The sequence below is a fragment of the Heteronotia binoei genome, chromosome 9 (assembly GCF_032191835.1).
Source record: "Heteronotia binoei isolate CCM8104 ecotype False Entrance Well chromosome 9, APGP_CSIRO_Hbin_v1, whole genome shotgun sequence".
NCBI classification, from domain to species: domain Eukaryota; kingdom Metazoa; phylum Chordata; class Lepidosauria; order Squamata; family Gekkonidae; genus Heteronotia; species Heteronotia binoei.
In genome coordinates this window covers 101,190,236-101,213,416 of record NC_083231.1, presented here as the reverse complement: position 1 = coordinate 101,213,416, position 23,181 = coordinate 101,190,236, and the positions used below count along the sequence as shown (strand labels likewise).

The 23,181-nt window shown below is 45.6% G+C and overlaps 2 protein-coding genes across 2 annotated transcripts in view; one reads left to right on the top strand and one right to left on the bottom strand.

Moving 5' to 3' along the window:
* SPARCL1 (SPARC like 1) overlaps positions 1–22,528 on the bottom strand; it is a 34,542-nt gene extending 12,014 nt beyond the window's left edge. The window contains exons 1-6 of the mRNA XM_060247395.1: positions 22,253–22,528; positions 10,951–11,015; positions 8,663–8,716; positions 5,041–5,223; positions 2,503–3,729; positions 140–299 (exon numbers count right to left, since the gene is read on the bottom strand). Coding sequence (XP_060103378.1) covers positions 140–299; positions 2,503–3,729; positions 5,041–5,223; positions 8,663–8,716; positions 10,951–11,004 — 1,678 coding nt within the window. The 5' untranslated portion in view covers positions 11,005–11,015; positions 22,253–22,528. The remainder of the gene's footprint in view (positions 1–139; positions 300–2,502; positions 3,730–5,040; positions 5,224–8,662; positions 8,717–10,950; positions 11,016–22,252) is intronic.
* Positions 1–23,181, top strand: part of NUDT9 (nudix hydrolase 9) — a 131,968-nt gene that overhangs the window by 60,832 nt on the left and 47,955 nt on the right. The gene's annotated exons all lie outside the window — the stretch shown is intronic.

The following is a 23,181-nucleotide window of genomic DNA, read 5'->3' as shown; positions in this document are numbered from 1 at the left end:
TTGTGGGACAATCTTCTATTTCTTGCTAGGAAATGGAAGGTCACCCCAGCGTGGTGGAAAATGTATAAGTACAATTCTCATTCTGTAAGGAAATATGAAATTTCAGTTTAATAATTTCCTAACCTGGTATTTGACTCACCTGGAATGGAGGCCTTCGTACTTTCTTCATATGATTTCCCATCACTGTAGGGCTTGTCTGTAGTTTTTATCTTCCAAAGCATAAGTAAAAAGAAGCAGGTAAAAATACTATTAAAGAAGGAGCCTATACACCTCAGCCCACTCAAAGTCACTTCAGTAGTTCACCTGAAGGACAAAAGTTGACAGCTCCCTCCACCCAAATAAAGATGACACAGTTCAATCCTCATCAGATTTATACCCTTCTAAATCTATGGATGTCGACCGACTTAAAAGGGTGTGATTTAGGGCTGTCAGACTTCAAGTAGGGGCCTGACATTCTCCCAAATTGATCTCCAGGCTATGATTGCCAACTCTGGTTTGCGAAACTCCTGGAGATTTGGGAGTGGAGCCTGGGGAAGCAGGATCTGGAGAGGAAAAGGATCTCATTAGGATGTAATGCCATAGAGTCCACTTCCAAAGCAGCCATTTTCTTCAGAGGAACTGATCTCTGTTTTCTGGAAATTGTAATTCTGAGAGAACTCTTGGCCCCATATGGAGGTTACCTCCCTTAGCTCCCTTCCCAACCTTTATCCTCTCCAGGCTGTGTCCCCAGCTTTCCAGAAATTTCCCAACCCATAGCTGGAAGCCTTTTTAGGATTGTACTGTTAGGGTGGAACCACAGGTTCTGTCAATAAGTACACATTTGCCAGGTAAAGGAGGAGCAGAGCAAGAAGACATGGTGGTGGTGGTGGGGGGGACATCAGCAAGAATGGTTTGTGTGTAATCCTCTGCCCCCTATTGGTTCTCCCTGGCAATTGCTGCTTGCCAAGGAAGCTTATATCCATCATTGGAGCCTGGCTGAAAGAAAAACATGGGAAAGCTTGCCAGGGAAGGGGTATCAGAAGAGAATTGACTTGTGGAGAATGTTAAACTCCCAGTTCTTTCCTGAATTAGGTGGCAAACATATGTTTGGGAACTTTTCTTATCCAACTTATACTCCAGATCTAGAATCATTCTCCAGTTTTTAGAACTTAATTTCCCAGTATTGCTCTCAAGCTTTAAAACTTCTTCTGGAATAATGATTAAAGATTTTACAGTCACGGTATTTCAACTTTTTTTAATTTACAAAAGCAATGTTATTAGAATTCTCTTAAGAAATGTTTTGAAGCTGACTGTATGTCACTTAATCACACAGTTAAATCTGGATACATCTTTGCTTTCTTATAACACATTGGCTAAACTTCTTGCCAGTGGACAGTGTCATCAAGTTGCACCTGACTTAAGGTGACCCTTTAGAGCGGACACGGCCAAACTTTGGCTTGGGAGCCACAAGCAGCTCTTTCACACATATTGTGTGGCTCTTGAAGCCCCCACCACCCTGACAGCCGGCCTGGAGAAGACATTTCTCTCTTTAAATAATTTCTCCAAGCCAAGTCAGCCAGCAGCTTGGAGGAAGCATTTAAAGTTGCTTTCTTTCCATCTCTTCTTCCCTCCCTCATCTATTTTCCTTCCTTCCTTCCTTCCTTCCTTCCTTCCTGCTTTATTCTCTGTGGCTGTTATGTTAAACAAGTTTGGCCACCTCTGCTTTAGAGTTTTCAAAGCAAGACATGGTTTGACATTGCCAGCCTCTGCATAGCAACTTTTGTCTTCCTTGGTCTTCTCCCATCCAAGTATTAACCAGAGCTGACTCTGCTTGGTTTTGGAGATCTAGGAGAGGGGATTAGCCTCGGCTATCTTGGTCAAGCCCTTAACTTTCTTAAACACTCATAATAACTAAGAATACCCACACGTTGTATTAGCATAGTGGAAGCACATAATTTGGTATTAATTGCAGATATCCCAAAAATCTAAGGTGTTTTTTTTTTTAAAGAAGCAGTTTAGTCTTTATGAATGCAAAGATATGGTTGAAAGTGAAATAAATAAGGGTGGGGAAACCTTAGCAGGAGTTAAGGCGGTCAGAATGGTGGACTTTAGTCCCTGCATAACTCTTTTCTCCTCTACAGAATTAGCAGAGGAGGAATAAACTATGCAAGCAATAAATCATATGCAAATGTATGAATTTGGATTTTTGCATGACCTTGGAGAGAATTCTACGTTTTCTTGTTTGCAGGGCTTTGTTGTAGTAAAAGCCCAGCAGGAACTCTTTTGCATATTAGGCCATACCCCAATGTCACCATTGTTTTACACAGGGCTTTTTTGTAGAAAAAGTCCAGCAGGAACTCATCTGCATATTAGGCCACACCCCATGACACCAATCCAGCCAGAACTGTGTTCCTGTATGTTCCTGCTACAAAAAAAGCCTTGCTTATTTGTAAGCATGGAGCATAAAACACTGCACTTGCTATAGGAATCATTCAGAATTCCTGTGATCTTGGAAGCACTTACACTGTTTTCTGATTCATCTGTCTTCAGCTTAAGGCTTCTTGATGTGTTGTGCTCTTTGTTGTCTGAACCAACCAACTCATCATCCTTGTTATAATCAGGCTCAGTGGAAATCAATCCTTTAATGTTGGTTTTGGGGTCCACAGTCCCACTTGGGGCAATATTTCCACCTCTTTTAATCTCTTCTCCTGGTTGTTCCTCCTGGTTAATACTTCCTTGCCCATTACTTTGTATTCTTTCGCCCTCTTGGTACATTGCTTCTTGCCGACGTCTGAAGGAGTCATCGTGTTCCTCATTGCCCATCCGGAAATCATTTTTTGACTTACCCTGCTTTTGAATTTGGCTACCAGCTCCAATGGCCATCAAACCAGCAGCTCCTTGGGGTCTTCCCCTTGTCGCCTGATCCTTGTGATCACTAGAATTCTGGTTACTGTTTTGGAAACTATGTTCATCACCCACTCTCAGCCATTCAGCATCTGGATTATTTTCATCCATCGTTCTTGAATTGTTCAACTGCCCTCCTTTAGGGAGTTCTGCCGGTGTGCTGTGATCATTCCCTTCTGTTTGTTCATCATCCTTATCCTGTCCTGTGGCTACATAGAGGGGCTGACTGGAGTGTCTTGGAGTGTCACCATATTGGTTGTCCTTGTGGTCACTGCTGTGGAGATCTTCTGGAATGTTAAACTGGGCTGTTTGTCTTCTGCCTCGGTAATTAATCCCACCCCATGCTTCTGCCTCTTCCCCCTCTTGTTCCTCCTCCACGTCTTCTGCTTCCTCCTCCATCACAATCTGTTCTGTCACTTTACTTCTTGCAAACATCTCAATTGCATTTTTGTTGTATTTCCACCCATCTTCCTCCCATCCCTTATGCAACTCCATGCCTGGATCCTCTTGGTTGTCTTGGTAATAGTCAACTATATCTCTTCGCTTAACCTGATAGTGCCCTTGATTAGAGTGGAGCAGGCTAGCATCATCTCCAGTATCTGTTTCCATGTTGTTGGATGCTGCAGGTGGACCACTGTGCTGTATCAAAATATTATTACTTCCCCGACTTCTGTTTTTTGAGCGATCCCTGCTGTTTACTTTCGAACTGGTTACAGAATTGACTTCTTCAAGTACTTCTTGGAGATCATCATCCCTTAGTACCTTGACTGGGTCCTCTTGATGGTTTCCAGGCTCTTCAGCATCAGCATTTTTTGCCTTGAGATCTCCCAAGGAAGTATTGTGTACCTTGTGAAGAACAATGAATACTTTCAAGACACAGTGATGGCAGAGACACCAATAGAATAATATCAGGGTGGGACGCAGGACATCAAATACCATTGACCTCACTTTCCCCAGCAGTGGACAGTCAGATACACTTCTGGGAAATTTACAAATAGACCCTGATGAAGGTGATGGCTATTCTCAATACTTTGTCTCAAGTACCTGGTACACAGAGATATACTGCCTAGGAACAGGGGGGTTTCTCAATCTTAGCTATCATGGGAATTGGTAAGAAATACCCTCCCCCAGGGGCCGTTTTGTAGAAAAATAGGTGGTGGAGCTCATCCAGGGATTGTTATGCAGCTGCACCTACTATTCAATGGACAAGGTGGGTAGGAGGAGGTAGAACTCTCAGAAAGGTTCTGGAGCTGTGCTTCTGTGAGCTCCTGCCGAATCCAAGGCCTGCCCTCCCCCATGAACTAGCTGCATACTTTTTAAAAAGCCTTCTAAGCATGCAGCTATCAATCTTCAGTTGCAAACAGTTCATATGAACCAAAACCTACTTGTACTGCCATACAAGAGCATGGGAGGCCCAACACACCCCTCACCCCTACCAGATCTATACAAGGGTTGCCAACACTCAGCAAATGCCAGAAAATTTTTATGGCTGTGCCCAGGTTGGGTGGGGATTCATGGGGGGTGGGGCGGTGGCGGAGAGATGCAATGGGACTGTTGACTGATACTCTAGGAATTTTCCCTAATCTCTATGATAAACACCACAAAGACATGGGAAAATTCCTAGAGCATCACTATGGAGGCTATTTTGGGGCATTTTTTCTCCTGCTCCCTAGTTTCTCAAGAGGAGAGGATTGCGGCTGAGGATTGTGTACCTGCCACTAGCAGGCAAAAAGAATGGTAAAGCTGCAGTACTGCAGTCCTAAGCTCTGCTCACGACCTGAGTTCGATCCCGGCGGAAGCTGGGTTTAGGGAGCCAGCTCAAGGTTGACTCAGCCTTCCATCCTTCTGAGGTCGGTAAAATGAGTACCCAGCTTGCTGGGGGGAAAGTGTAGATGACTGGGGAAGGCAATGGCAAACCACCCCTTAAAAAGTATGCCATGAAAACATTGTGATGCAACATCACCCCAGAGTCGGAAACTACTGGTGCTTGCACACCTTTACCTTTACCTGCCACCAGCAGGCAAAAAGCTAGCCTAATTATGCAGCATCTTCAAATGGGTATGGAAGGAATGAGAAATACATGGCCCAGAATGTAGTTTGGTGGGTCTGCATCATAATCTAAACAAGAATACAGGATTAGTTTAGCCAGTGATTTACCTGTAGTTGGCTATGATTGGGCTCCAACCGGCCTTCTGAAAAGTTGGCAGCTGGTTTTGGAAGCTGCATGCCATCCCATGATTTGGAAGTCTTGTTCAGCTTCTCTGTCCATGTCTTCTCAGTATGTTGTACCCGGGGAACAGCTGTTGGCTGGTAATTGTCTTGTAGGAACCTGAAATTTGACTGATGAACATAAATACTCTTTGTTATCCCTTATGTATTACAAGGAGGAATACCTCTGCTGCTGTCAAAGGAAGAATTGTTCATTTGGGGGCAGAATGGAAGGTATTTTGCTTGAAAGAGAGACACTGTCCCCCCCACACATCTTCTTACTCACTGTTAAATTCCTGTTTCTTTGGGGGTTTTCCTGTTCTGCATGTGTTTTGCTTCCTCCAGTGGTTGATTTGATATCAGACAGCTTTTTATCCAGCTTATCTCCCTGTAGTTTAAATATGCAGGGAGATATGCTGGAAATAAAGTTGTTTGATATCGAATTGACCACCAGAGAGAGCAAAACATGTGCAGAACAGGAAAAAAACCCAGAAGAAACAGGAACTTAACAGTGAGTATAATCAGAATGTGGAAAAGCCCTTGGGACAGAGATACATTTTATATGACTTCAGTTTTGCACTAATATAGTACTACAGTTGCCAATCCCCAGGTGTGGACAAGGGATCCCCCGGTTTGGAGGCCCTCCCCCACTTCAGGGTCATCAGAAAGTGGTGGTGGGGGAGGGAAATGTCTGCGGGGCACTCTGTTATTCCCTATGGAGACCGATTCCCATAGGGTATAATGATGAATTGATCTGCAGGTATCTGGGGCTCTGAGGGGCTGTTTTCTGAGGTAGAGGCACTAAATCTTCCGCATAGCATCCAGTGCCTCTCTTCAAAACACCCTCCAAGTTTCAGAAAGACTGGACCAGGGGGTCCAATTCTATGACCCCCCAAAGAAGGTGCCCCTATCCTTCATTGTTTCCAATGGAGGGAAGGCATTATGAAAGGTGTGTGGTCCCTTTAACTGTGATGGCCAGAATTCCCTTTGGAGTTCAATTATGCTTGTCACAACCTTGCTCCTGGCTCCACCCCAATGTCTCCTGGTTCCACCCTCAAAGTTCAGGTATATTTCTTGAATTGGACTTGGCAACCCTATTTAGCACCATTGACTGGGAACTTTTCCAGTGCAACATTTCATAAATGAGTTGAGCTTATTCAGAAAGACACACATTCTTGCACAAACCCAGATCTTCTATAGGAAGGTGAGCTTCCTGGTGGAGTGTGCCTATAGAAGATTGTTTTCATTATGTTCCAAGAGAACAGAGGCATGTCCTCATAAATGCTACTGCTAAACTGGAAGCATGCTACTGCTAAACTGGAAACACCAGAAACAAAACATCTGTCCCAATTTTGCTTTTCTGTTATCGCAGCTGTTGTGGTTTCTGCAGCAATTTTTCCCCCTGCCTGAGATGCATTACTTGTTTATTTATTTTTATTTTATTTTATATTTACATTTATATCCCGCCCTCCCCGCCTAGGCGGCTCAGGGCGGCTAACAACATTTCACATATTTAACAAAGATAAAACTTTAAAATTTAACAATTAAAGAAATTAAACATAAAAACCAGTTAATTAAGTTAAAATAATTAAAATACATGATTCATTACATAGAATAAATCTGGCAGCAATGAACTTGTTTGGCGCTGGTTCTGCCAGTTTAGATGGTTCCATAGTCGTATAGTAGATGGCGGCTCCTTATTCTTAGCAACTCAGCAGATATCAGCATAGGCTTGTCTAAAACTTGTACACTTCCTGTATTTTTTCTGGTCTGCTGGGCAGACTAACAAATCCCAGATAATGATCTGAAGGTGCCTAATATGGTTCTCTCTAAACCTCAACAGGTCTGGGCTCGGCTTTTATTCAGCTGGGGTGGAGGTGCAGGAGGGAGGGGGATGTGACTGAATGGGCAGTGTGTGTGTTTTGCAAGCAGAAGGTCCTATGTTCAGTCCCCAGTAAATGCAATTTCCTCAAGCAAAGCATCCTCCTCCAGGGGAGTGAATGACAACCATCCACCTACATGGAACCTGCTAGTGTTCTGTAGTGGAACAGATCTTTCCATCGGGGCAGAGATGCATTGTGGGGGGAGGGTGCATTGTGGGGAGAAACTTCTTGCCTGTGAATTGCACACACTTTTTGGTGATCACTTGTAGGGGAAGGAGGCTTGTATGGGGCCGAAAAAGTTGCGCCCTCCATTTTCAGCTATTCAAGTTTTCTACTCCCCCAAAGAAAAGCACTTTGCTCCCAGTTTCCTGGTCCCCAGCAGTGGCAGCAGCACTCAATGCAAAACCCTCTGTGTTGGCGTTTTTTTTTTTCTTTGCAAATCTTCCCCTTTTTTGCAGAGTGAATGAAGCTATCCCACAGTCCCTAAGGTCTGGTTATGTACAGATACTGTTGGGCAGAATACAGCAGAAACTTAACCATGTAGACAAATATTACTGGCTATATAACTTTTTAATAGTTGAGGAAGGAAAAGAAGATAAAATATTGTCTCATAACCCTTTGCCACCCAAAACTTTACACTTGACTACTTGAATCAGTCTTAGTAACGAACGATGCAGTGAGCAATTTCTAAATTGTGGAATTAATGTTCATATCTCCATCCCCAACTCTCCAGAAGGTAACCAACCTGGAGCTGGCCACCTACCCCACCCCCCAAGGAGTCAGAGGGCACCTGGCAAACCTACAGGTAATTCCTAAATGAATGTTGCCTACATTGTCTCTCAGACACTCATGATACTTGGATGCAATGGTGGACAGTGAGTGCTTTTGATCAGAACACCAATTTGACACAAGCAGCACATAGCAGGCCATCAGTGCTCCAACCACTGCCTGTCTGCATGGACTAGTATAGAAGAAAAAGCTACTGCATGAGTCCCCAACCTTTTTGATTCTATGGGCACCTTTGGAATTCTGACCCAGGGTGGTGGGCGCAACAGCAAAACGGCTCCTGCAGGAGGCAGAGCCAACCACAAAGAGTCAGAGAGGTCACGCACAACTCTCATAGAACCTCTTCAACATATAAGAAAGATGCTCTGTTTAACGGGATGCCTTTTCATCTTTACAGCCAATCAAAATCCCTGCTGGTATAACCCACCTGGCTTTCTCTACTTTCTAAAAACCCTTGGTAGGCACCGGGAAGGTATTGGTGAGCACCAGATTGGGGACGCCCGAGCTACTAGGTCAAATCAATGAAAGCTTTTTTTATAGCAGGAACTCCTTTGCATATTAGGCCACACACCCCTGATGTAGTCAATTCTCCAAGAGCTGACAGTAGGCCTTGTACTAACAGCCATGTAAGCTCTTGGAGGACTGGCTACATCATGGGGGTGTAGCTTAATATGCAAGGGAGTTCCTGCTACAAACAAAGCCCTGGTAACACCAAACAGCTGTGTTTCAATTAGATACTTCCTGCTGTCCTTCCCCTGTCTTCATCACTGTTTGGGATAATGTGCAGAAACCCATTACATTACATAACATATATAAAAATATTATTGCATTTAATATTTCCATAATGTCCTTTATATATTTATAAATGTCATATTTACTTGGAAGAAGATGGTTAGAAATACCTTATCTGCGTTCTTTAGTCCTCGGATTCCAAGTTTGTACATTAAAGAGTAAGACTGCAAAGGAAAAAAATGGGATTAATTTGTGCATGAACAAATTCCACAGCAGAGGTTTTCAATCATCTTACTAAAGAAGGCCATGAATCAGAGTTTGCTGATGAAGCTTGTAAGTCATTTTTTCATCTTTTTTCACCAATTACCACCACATCCCACCTTACATTTCCATGAATAAGTCTTGGTCCACAGTTCACTAATCAGGCCTTATTTGGGGCAGTAGCTCACAAGAGCGGAGCTCCAAAACCTCTAAATTTTATTGTGCTTTCTTTCTTACCTCCCACCCTGCCCCCAGGTAATTGCTTCTGGGCTCCATTGTTCAAACCTCCAGTGAGAATTTTGCTGAACTCTAAGATTTGACAAACTTTCTAATATTTTCCCCCACAAAAAAAATGGGAAAATAACTGAAACATATAAAGCAGACAGATGGAAATCTTCATCGTGCCACTATGGCTGCATAGGAGTAAGTAATTTAAAAAATATGATGGGGATAAGGTTTGATTATGACAATTATAATTCAAGAAGCATTTTAAGGTAGATGCTGAGCTGATATAATTTAATACACCTTCCAGTGATGTCACGGGTGTGTGGCATATGCAAATGAGTTGTGCTAATGAGCTCCGGTACTTCTTTTTCAACAGAATGACCCCTGCCACTAATAATTGATAGAGTTCTGATGCTTGACCATGCCTGACTTTTAAGTCAATGAATGGTCAATCCCAGAACTGACCCACACTAATGACTACCCAATGCTATCCATATGCTTAAATGTGGACTGCAATCTTAACCAGTGTGACGGAACCAGCCCGATTCTGCCTTCAGACCCGGTCCCGTCAACTCCCTATTGAGTCGCCAACTCCTGGAGGGAGTTATTTCTCCTCCTGCCACTTGGGCTCGCTGCCACCACCTGCTCAGTCTAGGGGTTCAGACTGAGAGGAACAGGACTCCCAATCCCCCTCTCCAGCTATGAGGCCAGGCCTCAAGGCCCTCTGCCACCCAGTACTTGGGTATCACAGAGACCACAGCATTTCTTCGGGGAACCCCTGGAGGATTGGCACCTTATCCAACTGCATGCCTTCCCCCTTCCCCGGGGCCCCCTTCTTAAAGCAGCGTGGTCTAAGGCGGTTGGGGATCTATGTGGTACAGAGTTTGACTGCCAGCATTCAAAACAGTAAAAATATTTAATTAAAAGAGAAAAAGAAAAGAAAAGAAGAACAAAACAAAAACAGTTGCATGTAAAAGGTTAGCACAGCACAGCACCCGCACAGCAAACAGCATGACAAAGAAAAGGTGGTTATAAGCGCATCCTACTGTCCCTGGTCTAAACTTGCCCTGTCTTGTGGACGACTTACTTGGTCTGACTACCTGGGGGCCTTTTCCTCTTGAATAGGCCTCTTCCACAGGCAGGAGCCCCCACCCTGGCAACCTCTTCCTTTGAGCGCCAGCTGAGAACTGCCCCTCTTCCTGCCTAACTCACATGCCAAGATCAAAAGAACTTCCTGCCGCTCTAGGAGGCTTTCCCCCTAGAGTTGCTGGTTTGGCTCTGGAAGGGAGGGGGGGTTGGAGGGAGGCTAGGCCAAAGCCTGCTTAGCAGTTTCATGTTCCCTCCCAACTAAGATGGCGTTTCTCCACAACCAGTAATCATTAAGAACATAAGAGAAGCCATGTTCTGCTAATAGCCGCTGACCTGCTCCATATCTGGTCATCCAATCCCCTCTTTAAGCCTTCTATGCATGTAGCTGCCACCACCTCCTGTGGCAGTGAATTATGGGTGAGGGACTGAGGGCAGGGGATTTCCTGCTGCCAGCAGGCAGACAAGTCTAGGAAAATGCCTCTGAGGAAACTTCGGGCGTTTTCGCACAGGGCTTACCCCCAGAGTGACGTCCCTCTTCACCGCGCAGCATCTGCGCGGATTTCGCACCAACTGCTCCGCAGAGCCACAAAGAGCCGCAGCTTTTGCGTCGCAAATGTAAACTGGTTTTTGGCGGTTTACATTTGCGACACAAAAGCTGCGGCACTTTGCGGCTCTTCCTGGTTCTGCGGAGCAGTTGGTGCGAAATCCGCGCAGACGCTGCGCGGTGAAGAGGGACATCGCTCTAGGGTAAGCCCTGTGCGAAAACGCCCTTCATTTGTGAATACCTCTGGATTTATAGCAGCAATCAGAGCAAAAGGGGGGATTGCCCCTGAATGGAAGCAGCCTCAGTCGAAATGTAATTTATAAGCTGAAGAGAGCTCACCGGGATGGCTACTGCTGACCCCGCGAAATAAAGGAGGAAGATCACAGTCTTCATTCTGACTGGGCCTGTAAGAAAGATCACCATCATTGTCACATTCTACAGTATTAAGGGTTACAACATTTTCTTACAAAAAGGAAATCACCAAAGTTAATTTTGTTGAGGAGCTGGAATGGTTTGAGAGAAAGATGTCACACTTCCATCTGAAACATATAATCTTTTGAATCTGCCCCAGGGTTGCCAATCCTTAGATGGGGGCAGGAGATCCCCTAGTTTGGGAGCCCTCACCTTGCTTCAGGGTCATCAGAAAGCAGGGGAGGGAAATGTCTGCTGGGCACTCCATTATTCCCTATGGAGACCTAGGGTTGCCAAGTCCAATTAAAGAAAAATCTGGGGACTTTGGGGGTGGAGCCAGGAGACTTTGGGGGTGGAGCCAGGAGACATTGGGGGTGGAGCCAAGAACAAGGATGTGACAAGCATAATTGAACTCCAAGGGAGTTCTGGCCATCACATTTAAAGGGACAGCACACCTTTTAAAATTCCTTTCTTCCATAGGAAATAATGAAGTATAGGGGCACCATCTTTTGGGGCTCATAGAATTGGACCCCCTGGTCCAATCGTTTTGAAACTTGGGGGGTATTTTGGGGAGAGGCACTAGATGTTATACTAAAAATTTTGTGCCTCTACCTCAAAAAATAGCCCCCCCAGAGCCCCCAATACCAACGGATGAATTCCCTATTATTCCCTATGGGAATCGTTCTCCATAGGGAATAATAGAATGCCCAGTAGACATTTCCCTTCCCCCCCCCACGCTTTCTAAAAGGGGGGAGGGCCTCCAAACCAGGGAATCCCCTGCCCCCTCCCTCACACACACACACACACACACACACACACTTACCAGATCTTCTTCTGGAGAACTCTTGCTGTGAAAGCGAAAGCAAAAGAAAGGGCGGGGCTGTTCTCCCAAGCCCTTCCTGCTCCCTGCCCAGCCTTAAAGCGGCAGACATTTTACAAACGGCTCGGGAGCTCTATAATGAAGCCTACAGGTATGTTCTCCCCCCCTCCACCCCCCACCCCCCGCTTCCCACTTCTTGAAGACCAGGAGATGAGGCTGCAAACCCAGGGGACTCCCGCCAGAGCAGGAGGGTTGGGAAGCCTATGGAGACCAATTCCCATAGCGTATAACGGAGAATTGATTCACGGGTATCTGGGGCTCTGGGGCGGGGGCTGTTTTTTGAGGTAGAGACACTGAATTTTCAGCATAGCATCCAGTACCTCTCCTCAAAATACCTTCCAAGTTTTGAAAAGTTTGGACCAGGGGATCCAATCCTATGAGCTCCAAAAAAGGTGCAGTACTGCAGTCTGAGCTCCCTGCTCACGACCTGAGTTCGATCCCAGGGTTCAGGTAGCTGGCTGCAGATTGACTTAGCCTTCCATCCTTCCGAGGTCGGTAAAATGAGTACCCAGCTTTCTGGGGGGGAAGTGTAGATGACTGGGGAAGGAAATGGCAAATCACCCCATAAAAAGTGCCGTGAAAACGTGAAAGCAATATCACCCCAGAGTTGGAAACAACTGGTGCTTGCACAAGGGACTACTTTTTTTTTAATTCTTCATTATTTCTAATGGAGGGAAGGCATTTAAGGAATATGATATTTTTAAATGTGATGGCCAGAACATCCTGGGACAAAACCTTAAAAAGTAAAATAAGGCAGTTATTTACCAGGGTTTCTGACAATATAGTTCCTGGCAATTCCTAGAGCTACCCAGAAGTGTCGATAGCTCTAACAATCACCAGAAACTCTATGGTAATATTTTGGGGAGAATTTCTAGAGCTACCCTTATCACTTCTGGGTAGCTCTAGGAATCGGCAGGAAGGTCTATGGACAGAACTTTAATTGTCTTACCTTTGTTTGGTGCTTTCATTGTTATGTACATCGCCCAGAGCCTTGCGGCAGCACTGATTGGGCGATTAACAACAACATCATCAAATTAAGCCTTATTTTTATTTTTTAAATTTGAGCTCCAGGATGATCAACCCCTAGTTTTCACCCTCCAATTTCCACGCACCTATCAGCTGAGCATCAACAGGCAAGGACTGCAATTGGCTGGAGGTCTCCTGACATAAGGGGGCAAATGGTAGGGTTGTCAGCCCTCTACTGGAGGCAGGAGATCCCCTGCCCCTAGGCCCCACCCCCCCACTGACAATCAGTTGGCTGACAGGGGGACTTATCAGGAACAGGAGAGAGGCCCAGCCTATGACACCAGTGACGTGGCAATGTCACTTCTGGCATGTGCTGGAAGTGACACTGTCACATTAGAGATGTATACTCTGGTATTTGGAAGAAATTCTATGGCAGAAGCCATTTTTACCAGAGAGGCTTAGCCCAAATGCCAGAGCATTGCTGGGATGTCCCAATGTGATGATGTCACTTCCTGTTCATGCCGGAAGTATCATCTAGGTAGCCTGCCTGGGCCTTCTTCCACTCCTGGTAAATCCCTTCCCATCCCCCTGGCAACCCTAGCTGATGGGAACCCTAGCTTATCCCTCCATGGATTTGTCAAATACTTTTAAAAGCCATCCAGGCTAATGACCATCATTAAATTAAATTGTGCTGAAAACCTGTGACTACCATGGAGAACCACCCTAGCGTGGCAGCAGCCCAGATTTCTTTTTCCATAAAAATCCAGAAATTCTTTATACGCTTTTAAAAGTTTCTCTTTGGCTTGGCTCCCCATTGTCATTATAAATAAAATCTTTTACTGCTCTCTTTCTCTCTGTCTTTAATTAAGCTGGACAGCCTTTCAGTCCGGTCAGCTGGAATTTGGCATTTCAACAAGGTAGCTGCAGTCATTTGGGTCAGGAATGTCCATAACCCTCTGCTTTGCAGACTTGTGGAGTATAAGAATGTTATTCAGCAAAATTCTTGAGGGACAAATACATCAGGAAACGATCTCATATAACTGGTGATGGAATGATAGCTCTTGATTATATATGATTTTAATAATAGGTACTACACATACATACAGAAGAGGGCCCAGGGATATATTAGAAACCTCTTGTGGGTTTTGTGTGTGTAGGGGGTTTTTTTGCAGTTTTTAGTCCCATAATACTAACCAGAGGTGGGAACAGAGGCGACTGGGGCTGCTAGTCACCTTTGAGGTCTGGGGAGTTAGGCAATGTTGTACCTCTCATAGGGATGCCAGCCTCCAGGTGGGACCTGGGATCCCCCAGAATTATAGCTCATCTCCGGACTACAGAGATCATTTCCTCTGGAGAAAAATGGATGCTTTGGAGGGTGGGTTCTACAACATTGTACCCTGCTGAGGTCCCTGTTTTCCCAAGACTCCACTCCCAAATCTCCAGAGAAGCTTTCCAGTCTGGAGTTTGCAACCCCACCCTGCCCAGCTTTCCACTGGTGGCCTGGAAGGACCTGCAACCCTGTCCTGTCCTAGGCCAACTCTGCAGACTGAACCCATGGTCGCTGTAGTTTGGCCCTAAGGTGACCCTGTCAGTAGGGTTCCCAACTCTGGGTTGGCAAATACCTGGAGATTCTGGGCACGGGGCCTGGGGTTTGGTGAGCGGAGGAACCAGTTTGGTGTAGTGGTTAAGTGTGCAGACTCTTGTCTGGGAGAACTGAGTTTGATTCCCCACTCCTCCACTTGCATCTGCTGGAATGGCCTTGGGCCAGCCATAGCTCTGGCAGAGGTTGTCCTTGAAAGGGCAGCTGCTGCGAGAGTCCTCTCAGCCCCACCCACCTCACAGGGTGTCTGTTGTGGAGGAGGAAGATGAAGGAGATTGTGAGCCACTCTGAGATTTGGAGTGGGGGGCGGGATATAAATCCAATATCTTCTTCTTCTCAGCATGGTATAAAGCCATACAGCCTACCCCCAAAAGCAGCTATTTTCTCCAAGGGGGCTGATCTTGATAATCTGAAGATCCATGATAATAGTGGGAGATCTCTAGGTGCCACCTGGAGGTTGGCAATTCTAGCTCTCAGAGAAATCGCTTGTTGAGTTTTGGCATGACACTCACAGCAGCTGCAAACAAACCTTCTGCTAGGGATGACTGATTTGCACCATTGGCCAGGGAGGGCAGCTCAGGTCAGGAATGTTATGCAACGGCTTTCCTGTCACTCCAGACAGCACAGTCACAACACTGGCCTAAAGGAGGACTGCTGTTAAGCTGTGTATATTATGTCAAGCCGGTGAGAACCACTAGGAGAGGTTTTTCTGACATCACGGCCCCACTGGATTAGGCACTAATGCTCAAATTCAACCAAAATACTTGAGCACTTGCCCCATCAACAATACTGCTGTGAAATTGCTGTCTGATCAGTACTTACAAGTGTATCGCTATGGTTTGGTGTGAGGAGACAAGGAACCACAGGTCCGGTGCTAAAGGATATAAACAGGGATTTTTTTGAGCAGGAACACACAGAAACGCAATTCCAGCTGGCTTGGCCAGGGCTCCAGCTAAAAAAACCCGGGTCTCCAGCAGAGGCAAGGCATGAGGCAGCCACGTGCTCCCAGACTGCGTGCTCTGTCCTCTGCTGCCTCCAGTTTCCAATGGGCTTACGAAGAGAGTAAGACCCACTGAGCCACCCATGAGTGCCCCCTCCCAGGAAAAGCTGGGTCTGTCACTGCCCGCTGTGCCACACATGGCTTCCTTTCTCCGGTTGTGTTCTGAGGTGGGTGAGGAAACCGGGTCTTTTATTGAACTGTGTGAGAACACACATCCATGAAATGCAGCTGATGGCACTGTTTTGTTCTGTGTCAATATGTGGAAAGTAACCTACTGAACAGGTGATGTCACTTCTGGTGACATCAGGGGGTGTGGCCTAATATGCAAATGAGTTCCTGCTGGGCTTTTTCTACAAAAAAGCCCTGAATATGAATATCTTAGTGGGTGGGAATTGAACACATGGGAATTGGACACATAAGGGACTTGCCTTATACTGAGCCAGAGCATTGGTCCATCATAGACAGCATTGCCTAAGACTTGCAGAAGCTCTCCAGGGTCTGAGGTTGAGGCCTTTTCCATCACCAACTACCTGACGAAGGGAGCTTTGACTCTTGAAAGCATACACCTTGAAACTCGTGTTGGTGTCTAAAGTGCTACTGGACTTGAATCTAACAGTTCTACTTGATCCTTTTAGCTTGATCCTTTTAACTGGCAGGGATTGAAGCTGAGACCTTTTCAATACCAAACAGATGCTCTACCACTGAACCACAGCCCATCCCCACATCTTAGAATCATAGAGTTGGGAGGGATCTCCAGGGTCATCTAGTCTGACCTCCTGTACAATCCAGGAAACTTATAAATACCTCCCCCTACACACCGCCAGTGACACCTGCACCATGCCCAGAAGATGGCAAACAAACAAACCAACCCAACCCTCCAGGATCCCTGGCAAAAGTCACTGGGAGAAAAATTGCTGCCTGACCCCAAAATAGGCTTCCCAACCCTCCCGCCCTGGCGGGGGACCCCAGGATTTCCAGCCTCTTCCCCCGCTCCCCAAAAAAATGGAAGCGGGGGGAGGGGGAAAGCAAGCCGCCCCATCTCAGAGCGGGCGAGGCTGCTGCGCTGCTACCACCTCTTCTCTGCTCACCATAGCCGCTGCTCCCAGATGGGCTCAGGCTGATGAGGGAGGGGAGGAGTGGGTGGGCTTTTCACCCCACTTCTGGGGCCTTCCTCCTCGCCCCCAAAGCCGCCCCAAGGCAAGAGGATCCTCTGTGCCCGCGCGCTCCGCTTCTTACCCTCCCTCAAGGGCTCGCGGCCACCGGGAGTCGGAGAGAGGCGGTCTCGCGGGCGCTGCAAGGCAGCCAAGCCCGAGGCGGCGACGGCTCCCAAGGCCGCCCCGCACACAAAACCTCCCCAGAAGCGGCGGCTCCGAGCGAGCGAGCCGGGAACGCAGCGCCTCCGCCATTGCCCGACGGAGGGGAGGGAAGCGCCACCTCTGCCTCCTTTCCCTTCCCCTCAGTTCCTGCCGGGGGGGAAAGTGCGCGAAAAGGGATCCCGCCCAAAGTGCGGCCATCGCCTTTTAAAGCTGGAGGGCCTGTGGAATTAGGTAAAAGAAGCAGCCCTCATTCTCCTCCCCCACCACCACCACATTGCTCCCTTGCAGTGCAGAATGAACAAGCATTGTTTAAGATTTTTTCCAATGTGCATCTGGCTGTGAGTGCAGTTGCACACCCATGACCCAGCACTTCAGGTGTACTGTGTATTTGAGCCCTGAGTCATGAAGTTGTCATAATCTGTTTAGGACTCTAGGATTTCCACAGCATTGTATTTGTAATGTGTCAGAATATATTCAGAATAATTTGCTTGGACTATGAGACTGACTAATTTTCTTACAGTCTGAACTGAAATTGTGTTGTCTTTATATGGTATAATAATATATTAAAACAACAAAAAATACTCTGTAAAAATTAAAGAGTAAAGTCTAAAGAACTTTCATATATCAATGCTCAAAATTATCTAGCTGCTTAAACTCATGATGTAGCCCTAGGGTTGCCAATCCCCAGGTGGGGGCAGGGGATCCCCTGGTTTGGAAGCCCTCCCCCCGCTTCAGGGTCGTCAGAAAGCGGGGGGGGGGAGGAGGAAATGTCTTCTGGGCACTCCATTGTTCCCTAGGGAGATCGATTCCCATAAGGTATAATGGAGAACTGAGCTGTGGTTATCTGGGAGTCTTGGGGGCAGTTTTTTTGAGATAGAGGTACCCAATTTGCAGCATAGCATCTAGTGGATCACCTCAAAATACCCTCCAGGTTTCAAAAAGATTGGACCAGGGGGTCCAATTCTATGAGCCCCAAAAGAAGGTGCCCCTATCCTTCATTATTTCCTATGGAAGGAAGGCATTGAAAAGGTGTGCCGTCCCTTTAAATGTGACGGCCAGAACTCCCTTTGGAGTTCAATTATGCTTGTCACAGCCTTGATCTTGGCTCCACCCCTAATGTCTCCTGGCTCCACCCCCCAAAGTCTCCTGGCTCCACCCCCAAAGTCCCCAGATATTTCTTGAATTGGACTTGGCAACCCTACCCCAAAATGGCCATCAGCATTTCCCTGGGCATGTAAGAAACAACCATAAGAACTAAGCACTGATGCAACCCTTCCTGCCTCCCTTCTCATGATCTGCCCAAGTTCACAGAATCAGCATTGCCGTCAGATGGCCACTTAGCCTCTGTTCGAAAATCTCCAGAGCCCACCACCTCCCAAGGAAGCCTGTTCTTGTTGTCTTGTTCTTATTTATTTATTTATTTAGAATTTATATCCCGCCCTTCTTGTTATTGTTGTGAGATGTTCTCCTCATAGCTTTTTAAGAACACACATCAAAACATAGAGAAGGGGGCTTCTCCTAGGTGCAGGGCGCCCACACAATCCAAGTGGCTGTTTGGGATACCACAATGATACAATATATTGTGATACAACTCTGGTCTCAGCTTCCAATGGGACTTTAGGTATGGTGTTTCCTTAGTCACTCATTTACAATGGGGAGTGGGGGGCAGAGGTAATGATTTTGGTCTCCTTTACAGGATTTTAAAAACAATAACTTAAGTCTTACTGTATTAGATGTGTGAAGATTCTGAAAGTGAAGAAGCCTCTGCAATTCTGTGTGTGGGAGAGGATTCTTTTTAAAAAGAAAGGTGAGACTCCTCCTCTTCCTGTCATGTTACTTCCTGTCATGCTGTTGGAGTTCTGTGATCCCGTGCACAGTGGGTCTTATGAGGGGTATCCTATGCACTTGGTCTGGTTCATACATGCATTTTTGTCAAAATGACTGAAGCATAATGTGTTAACTTGCACGTACAAGTCAGCCATCATAGATTAATCAACACATTTATTTTGCTGTTCAGCTCACACAATTGCCAAAACCCAGAAGCCCATAAATACACGGCACTCACAAAAAAACAACAACAACATTATAACAACGAAAGGAACTGTTCGTTGAGCTGCCTCGTGAGGTGTTTCCTTCTATTCATTTGGTATCTGTTTTTGCCGCTTTTCATCCACTCATAATTAGAGAGCTGAACATTTTAATGAGGCTATGGAACGTTTGAACATGGGTCAGGATCTGTCTAAATGACCACCTCTTTTGCTTCAGCTTCCTCATAGTCTGTTGCTTGGTAAGGCCTTTTTTGTCCGTTTCTTGTCCCATCTCCCATCCCACACAGCAGGTTGAGAGAACGGCCTCGCCTCACATTGAAATGCTAAGTGCCAGTGATTAGTTGACAAAAGGCACAGAGAGAAACTGGCAACCTCCGGCTGGTCAAGAAAGGGGGAAACAGGCTGGCATGACCTAGTTTGAATTCTGAGGAGGACAGAAAATTCCACATCAGTTTCCATCGAGACTTTTCTCAAAAAAACCCTCCCCCAGAAACAATCGTTCCTGTCTCCTGCCTCTCCTTGAGAAGCTATGTGATCTAGTGGCTAAAGGAATGCCACTAAAGATATGCCACAAAGATGTGGACTAAAGATATGCCACAAAGGATCCATGCATCAAAGAAAGCCTTGTGTGGCATAGGAGTACCTGGCTTCATCACAATCCTAATATATTCAAATAATCTCCCCAGCCAACTGGAGAACTGATTCACATTATATAAGGTTGCCAACTTTCAGGTGAAGCCTCAAGATCTGGAATTACAGCAGTTCTCCAGACTACAGAGAGCAGTTCCCTGGAAGAAAATGGCTGCTTTGGAAAATAGACTGTAAGGCAGTTGACCCTGCTAACGTCCCTCCCCTCCCCAAACAACTCCCCCCCCAGGTTCCATGCCTCCAGGATTTTCCCAACCTGGAGTTGGCAGCCACAGCATGAGGTAGTAGACTATTGGATGGTTCCTCTTTTCCCCTCTAATTGCTATTTACGCCTATTTTTAAATGAGGGGCACTTCCAGCAAGAGAGCCGGCATGGTATAATAATTAGAGTGTCGGCTTACACATGAGGAGACTGGAACTCAAATCCTCATTATGAAAACTACTGAGTAGTCTGGGATGAGTCATTCTCTCCCAACCTAACCTACTTCATAGGGTTGTTGTGAGGGGAAAATGGAGGAAAGGAAAATCAAGAACACTGCCTTGAGCCCTTGGAGGAGAAGCGAGATAAATATGGACCAAATAAATGCAACAATGTACCCCTTCATCAGAATTGATGAGTCCTGAGGCAGAAGAATGGACTACATCACTTCGAAATAGAGGTGTATATTGTATTTTTTTAAAATCAGCCACATACTGTTTTTAAATCTGAAAGTAAAAAGCTGCAATGTTAGGGATAAAGGCTGGCCTAGCCTTCTCCTTGCTCTACAGATTTCTCTTTCCACAGAGTGTTTGTTTTCAAAAACAAAGGAACGTTTAAAACTGTGTTTCCCACCTGCACCCTGAGGTGGCATAGTCAATTCCACCACTTTAGGTCTGTATTGCCTCAGTTTAAGGGCCAGTTTGAGCTGTGGTCTGTTGAGGCTTTGGCTTGCAGATGCCCTGACAGGGAAAGGTGGAAGGAGTAGGTGGGCAGGAATGGATAGGAGCAGGTAGTGAGTTAATCCATTGGCATTAGAGCCTAAAATCTGACTGAGTAAAATAATGACGCTTGGTTTGTGTGGTCAACGAGGGGCTCACATAGGTTTAACTATAATTACTTAATCTGCAGTCCAAATGAGCATACAACTTCCATGTGATCTCAGGGCATTGCTGATCTAGATCATTCAAAAATATTAACTGCAGCATCAGCATTTCACTATGCTGTCACCACAGCACACATATTAACACACAGCAGCCTTAAAACATTTTGCTTCCAAAATACTAACATTTGCAGAACTTCCAAAGTCACCTTCCTTTGAAGACACCGCATCTTTGGTTACAAAAGGGCAACTGATAGAACGCAGAGAGCAATCTGTGCCCTTCCTGGGGAAAAAAGTGTTATATACCAATGAGCAGTATTCCCTCTAAGCTGAGTTAGTGTGTGCTGTCTCACAGCTTTTTAGACTTTGGCTCACACATTTTTGCCTTAGCTCAGGAAGGATGGCCCCAGAGCAAACTAATTTATGCACTAGCCAAATTTCTCACCCACAACTTTAATGCCAGTAGCTCATGAAGTACAATTTTTGCTCACAAGACTCCACTGCTTAGAATGAGCGTTGCCTACAAGACGAGGATAAAATGGAGAATATGTCACATTTTTTTTTTAAAAAGAAAGAGCACGAATCAGTTCACGCAGCTGTTTAAAAGATTCAGTGTTTTGTAGCTAAATTATGATGATGACAAATTAATAAATAGTTCCAGAGTGTGCTGGTCCTGCTGAACAACAGCTAGAATTGAGTCCGGAAGCACCTAAAAAATCCGGAAGCACCTTAAAGCAACAAGATGTCCAGAGTATGAGCTTTTGAGAGTTTTGATCCCTTCAGATATACAAAACCCTGAAAAGAACCTGTTCCCCATAGCATTTGAAAATCTCACACCAATTGGTACTTTGTGTGAACCAGAGGTTGTCAATATCATATTATTTACAGGCTTCTATGGCATGCTCTATGGGCTCTATTAAGAGCCCCATGGCACAGAGTGGTACAGCTGCAGTACTGCAGTCCTAAGCTCTGCTCACAACCTGAGTTCGATCCCGGCAGAAGCTGGGTTCAGGTAGCCGGCTCGACGTTTACTCAGCCTTCCATCCTTCTGAGGGTGGTAAAATGGGTATCCAGCTTGCTGGGGGGAAAGTGTAGATGACTGGGGAAGGCAATGGCAAACTACCCTGTAAAAAGTCTGCTGTGAAAACATTGTGAAAGCAATGTCACCTCAGAGTTAGAAATGACTGGTGCTTGCATAGGGGACTACCTTTACTATGGCATGCACATTGGTGCAATTTGTGTCTTCTAGTCCAAATAATTTATCTACCACATTTGTACTGCTGCCCTCCGACAAGGAGTGAGGAGAGGATTCATGATTTTTCCCACATTTCTCTCACAACAGCCCAGTGAATTGGAAAGGTAACGGCTTGTCCAAGACCACCTAATTAGCTGAGAAAGGATCATGAACCTGACAGATATACTATTGACTGGCTTATCATTTTATGGACATTTTTACAGGCATTGACTGAGCATAGTTTCATGAAAATGTAAAACGCAGGCGCTCTTTCAAAATTAGTTTGGCAAGCACAGAAACAAAAAAAGAAAGGACAAAAAAACAAAAATCCCAGAAGAATTTTTTAAAAAGGAAGGAAGCTCTCTACTCTTCTGAATATATTTGTGTGCTGGAAGACCATTGCACCCTTGCAAAGTGAAATAACAAGGAAGAGTAATTGTTAAATAGCAATAGATTTACCTGGATTTATCTGTCTGAGTCCAGAAGGCACGTCTGAGCAATACAGCTTACAGAATGTCGGAGGCCAAACTCATTGCTGATCCTTTTCTCGTAGGAACTGCTGCAGAAGAAAAGTTTGACAGACTCCCAAACCAAGCTTTTTAAACCCCTTCCTCCTTTATCTCTGCTTCTTTGCCTGGAAACTGATTCAAGCCCATTGAAGCTGAAATTCCACTAGCCTGTCATCCAGACAGTGTCTGAGGTGAACATTCAGAGTTTTGCATGATTATTTCCACTTCAGCAAACGGTTGGACTAATTAGGTTTTTTTGCAGCAAACTTGCATTATTATGATGAAGTTTGAGTCCAGTGGCACTTTTAAGACCAACGAAGTTTAATTTTGAGTATAAGCTATGGTGTGCATGCACACTTCTTCAGATGCACTGAAACAGATTTCTCCAACCATTACATATAGGTAGAGAGAGGATGGGGGGGTGGGTTCGTTGCCAGGAAGAGCTAACTGGAATCAAGATGCATAAGTAACTGAGCAATAAATATAGCTAAAATTGGATTAAAGCAGTTGGTTAATCCTGTTAATGGTGAATTTTGATGGTGGTACAGGGATAGTTACACTCTGGCATTAGCCCCTTTTGTGTTGATTTTATCCTGTATTTTCTTCTATTTTCTTTGAAGAAGAGATTGGATTTATACCCTGCCCTCCACTCAGAGTCTCAGAGCGGCTTACAATCTCCTTCCCCTTCCTCTCCCCACAACAGACACCTTGTGAGGTAGGAGAAGCTCTGAGAGAACTGCTCTTGAACTGGAACCCAAGGTCACCCAGCTGGTTGCATGTAGAGGAAGACTGGCTCTCAAACTGGCCTCATCATAGATCACCTGAATGTATACCACATGTCACTATTGGTCCACATACTCTATTTGAACAGTTAGCATT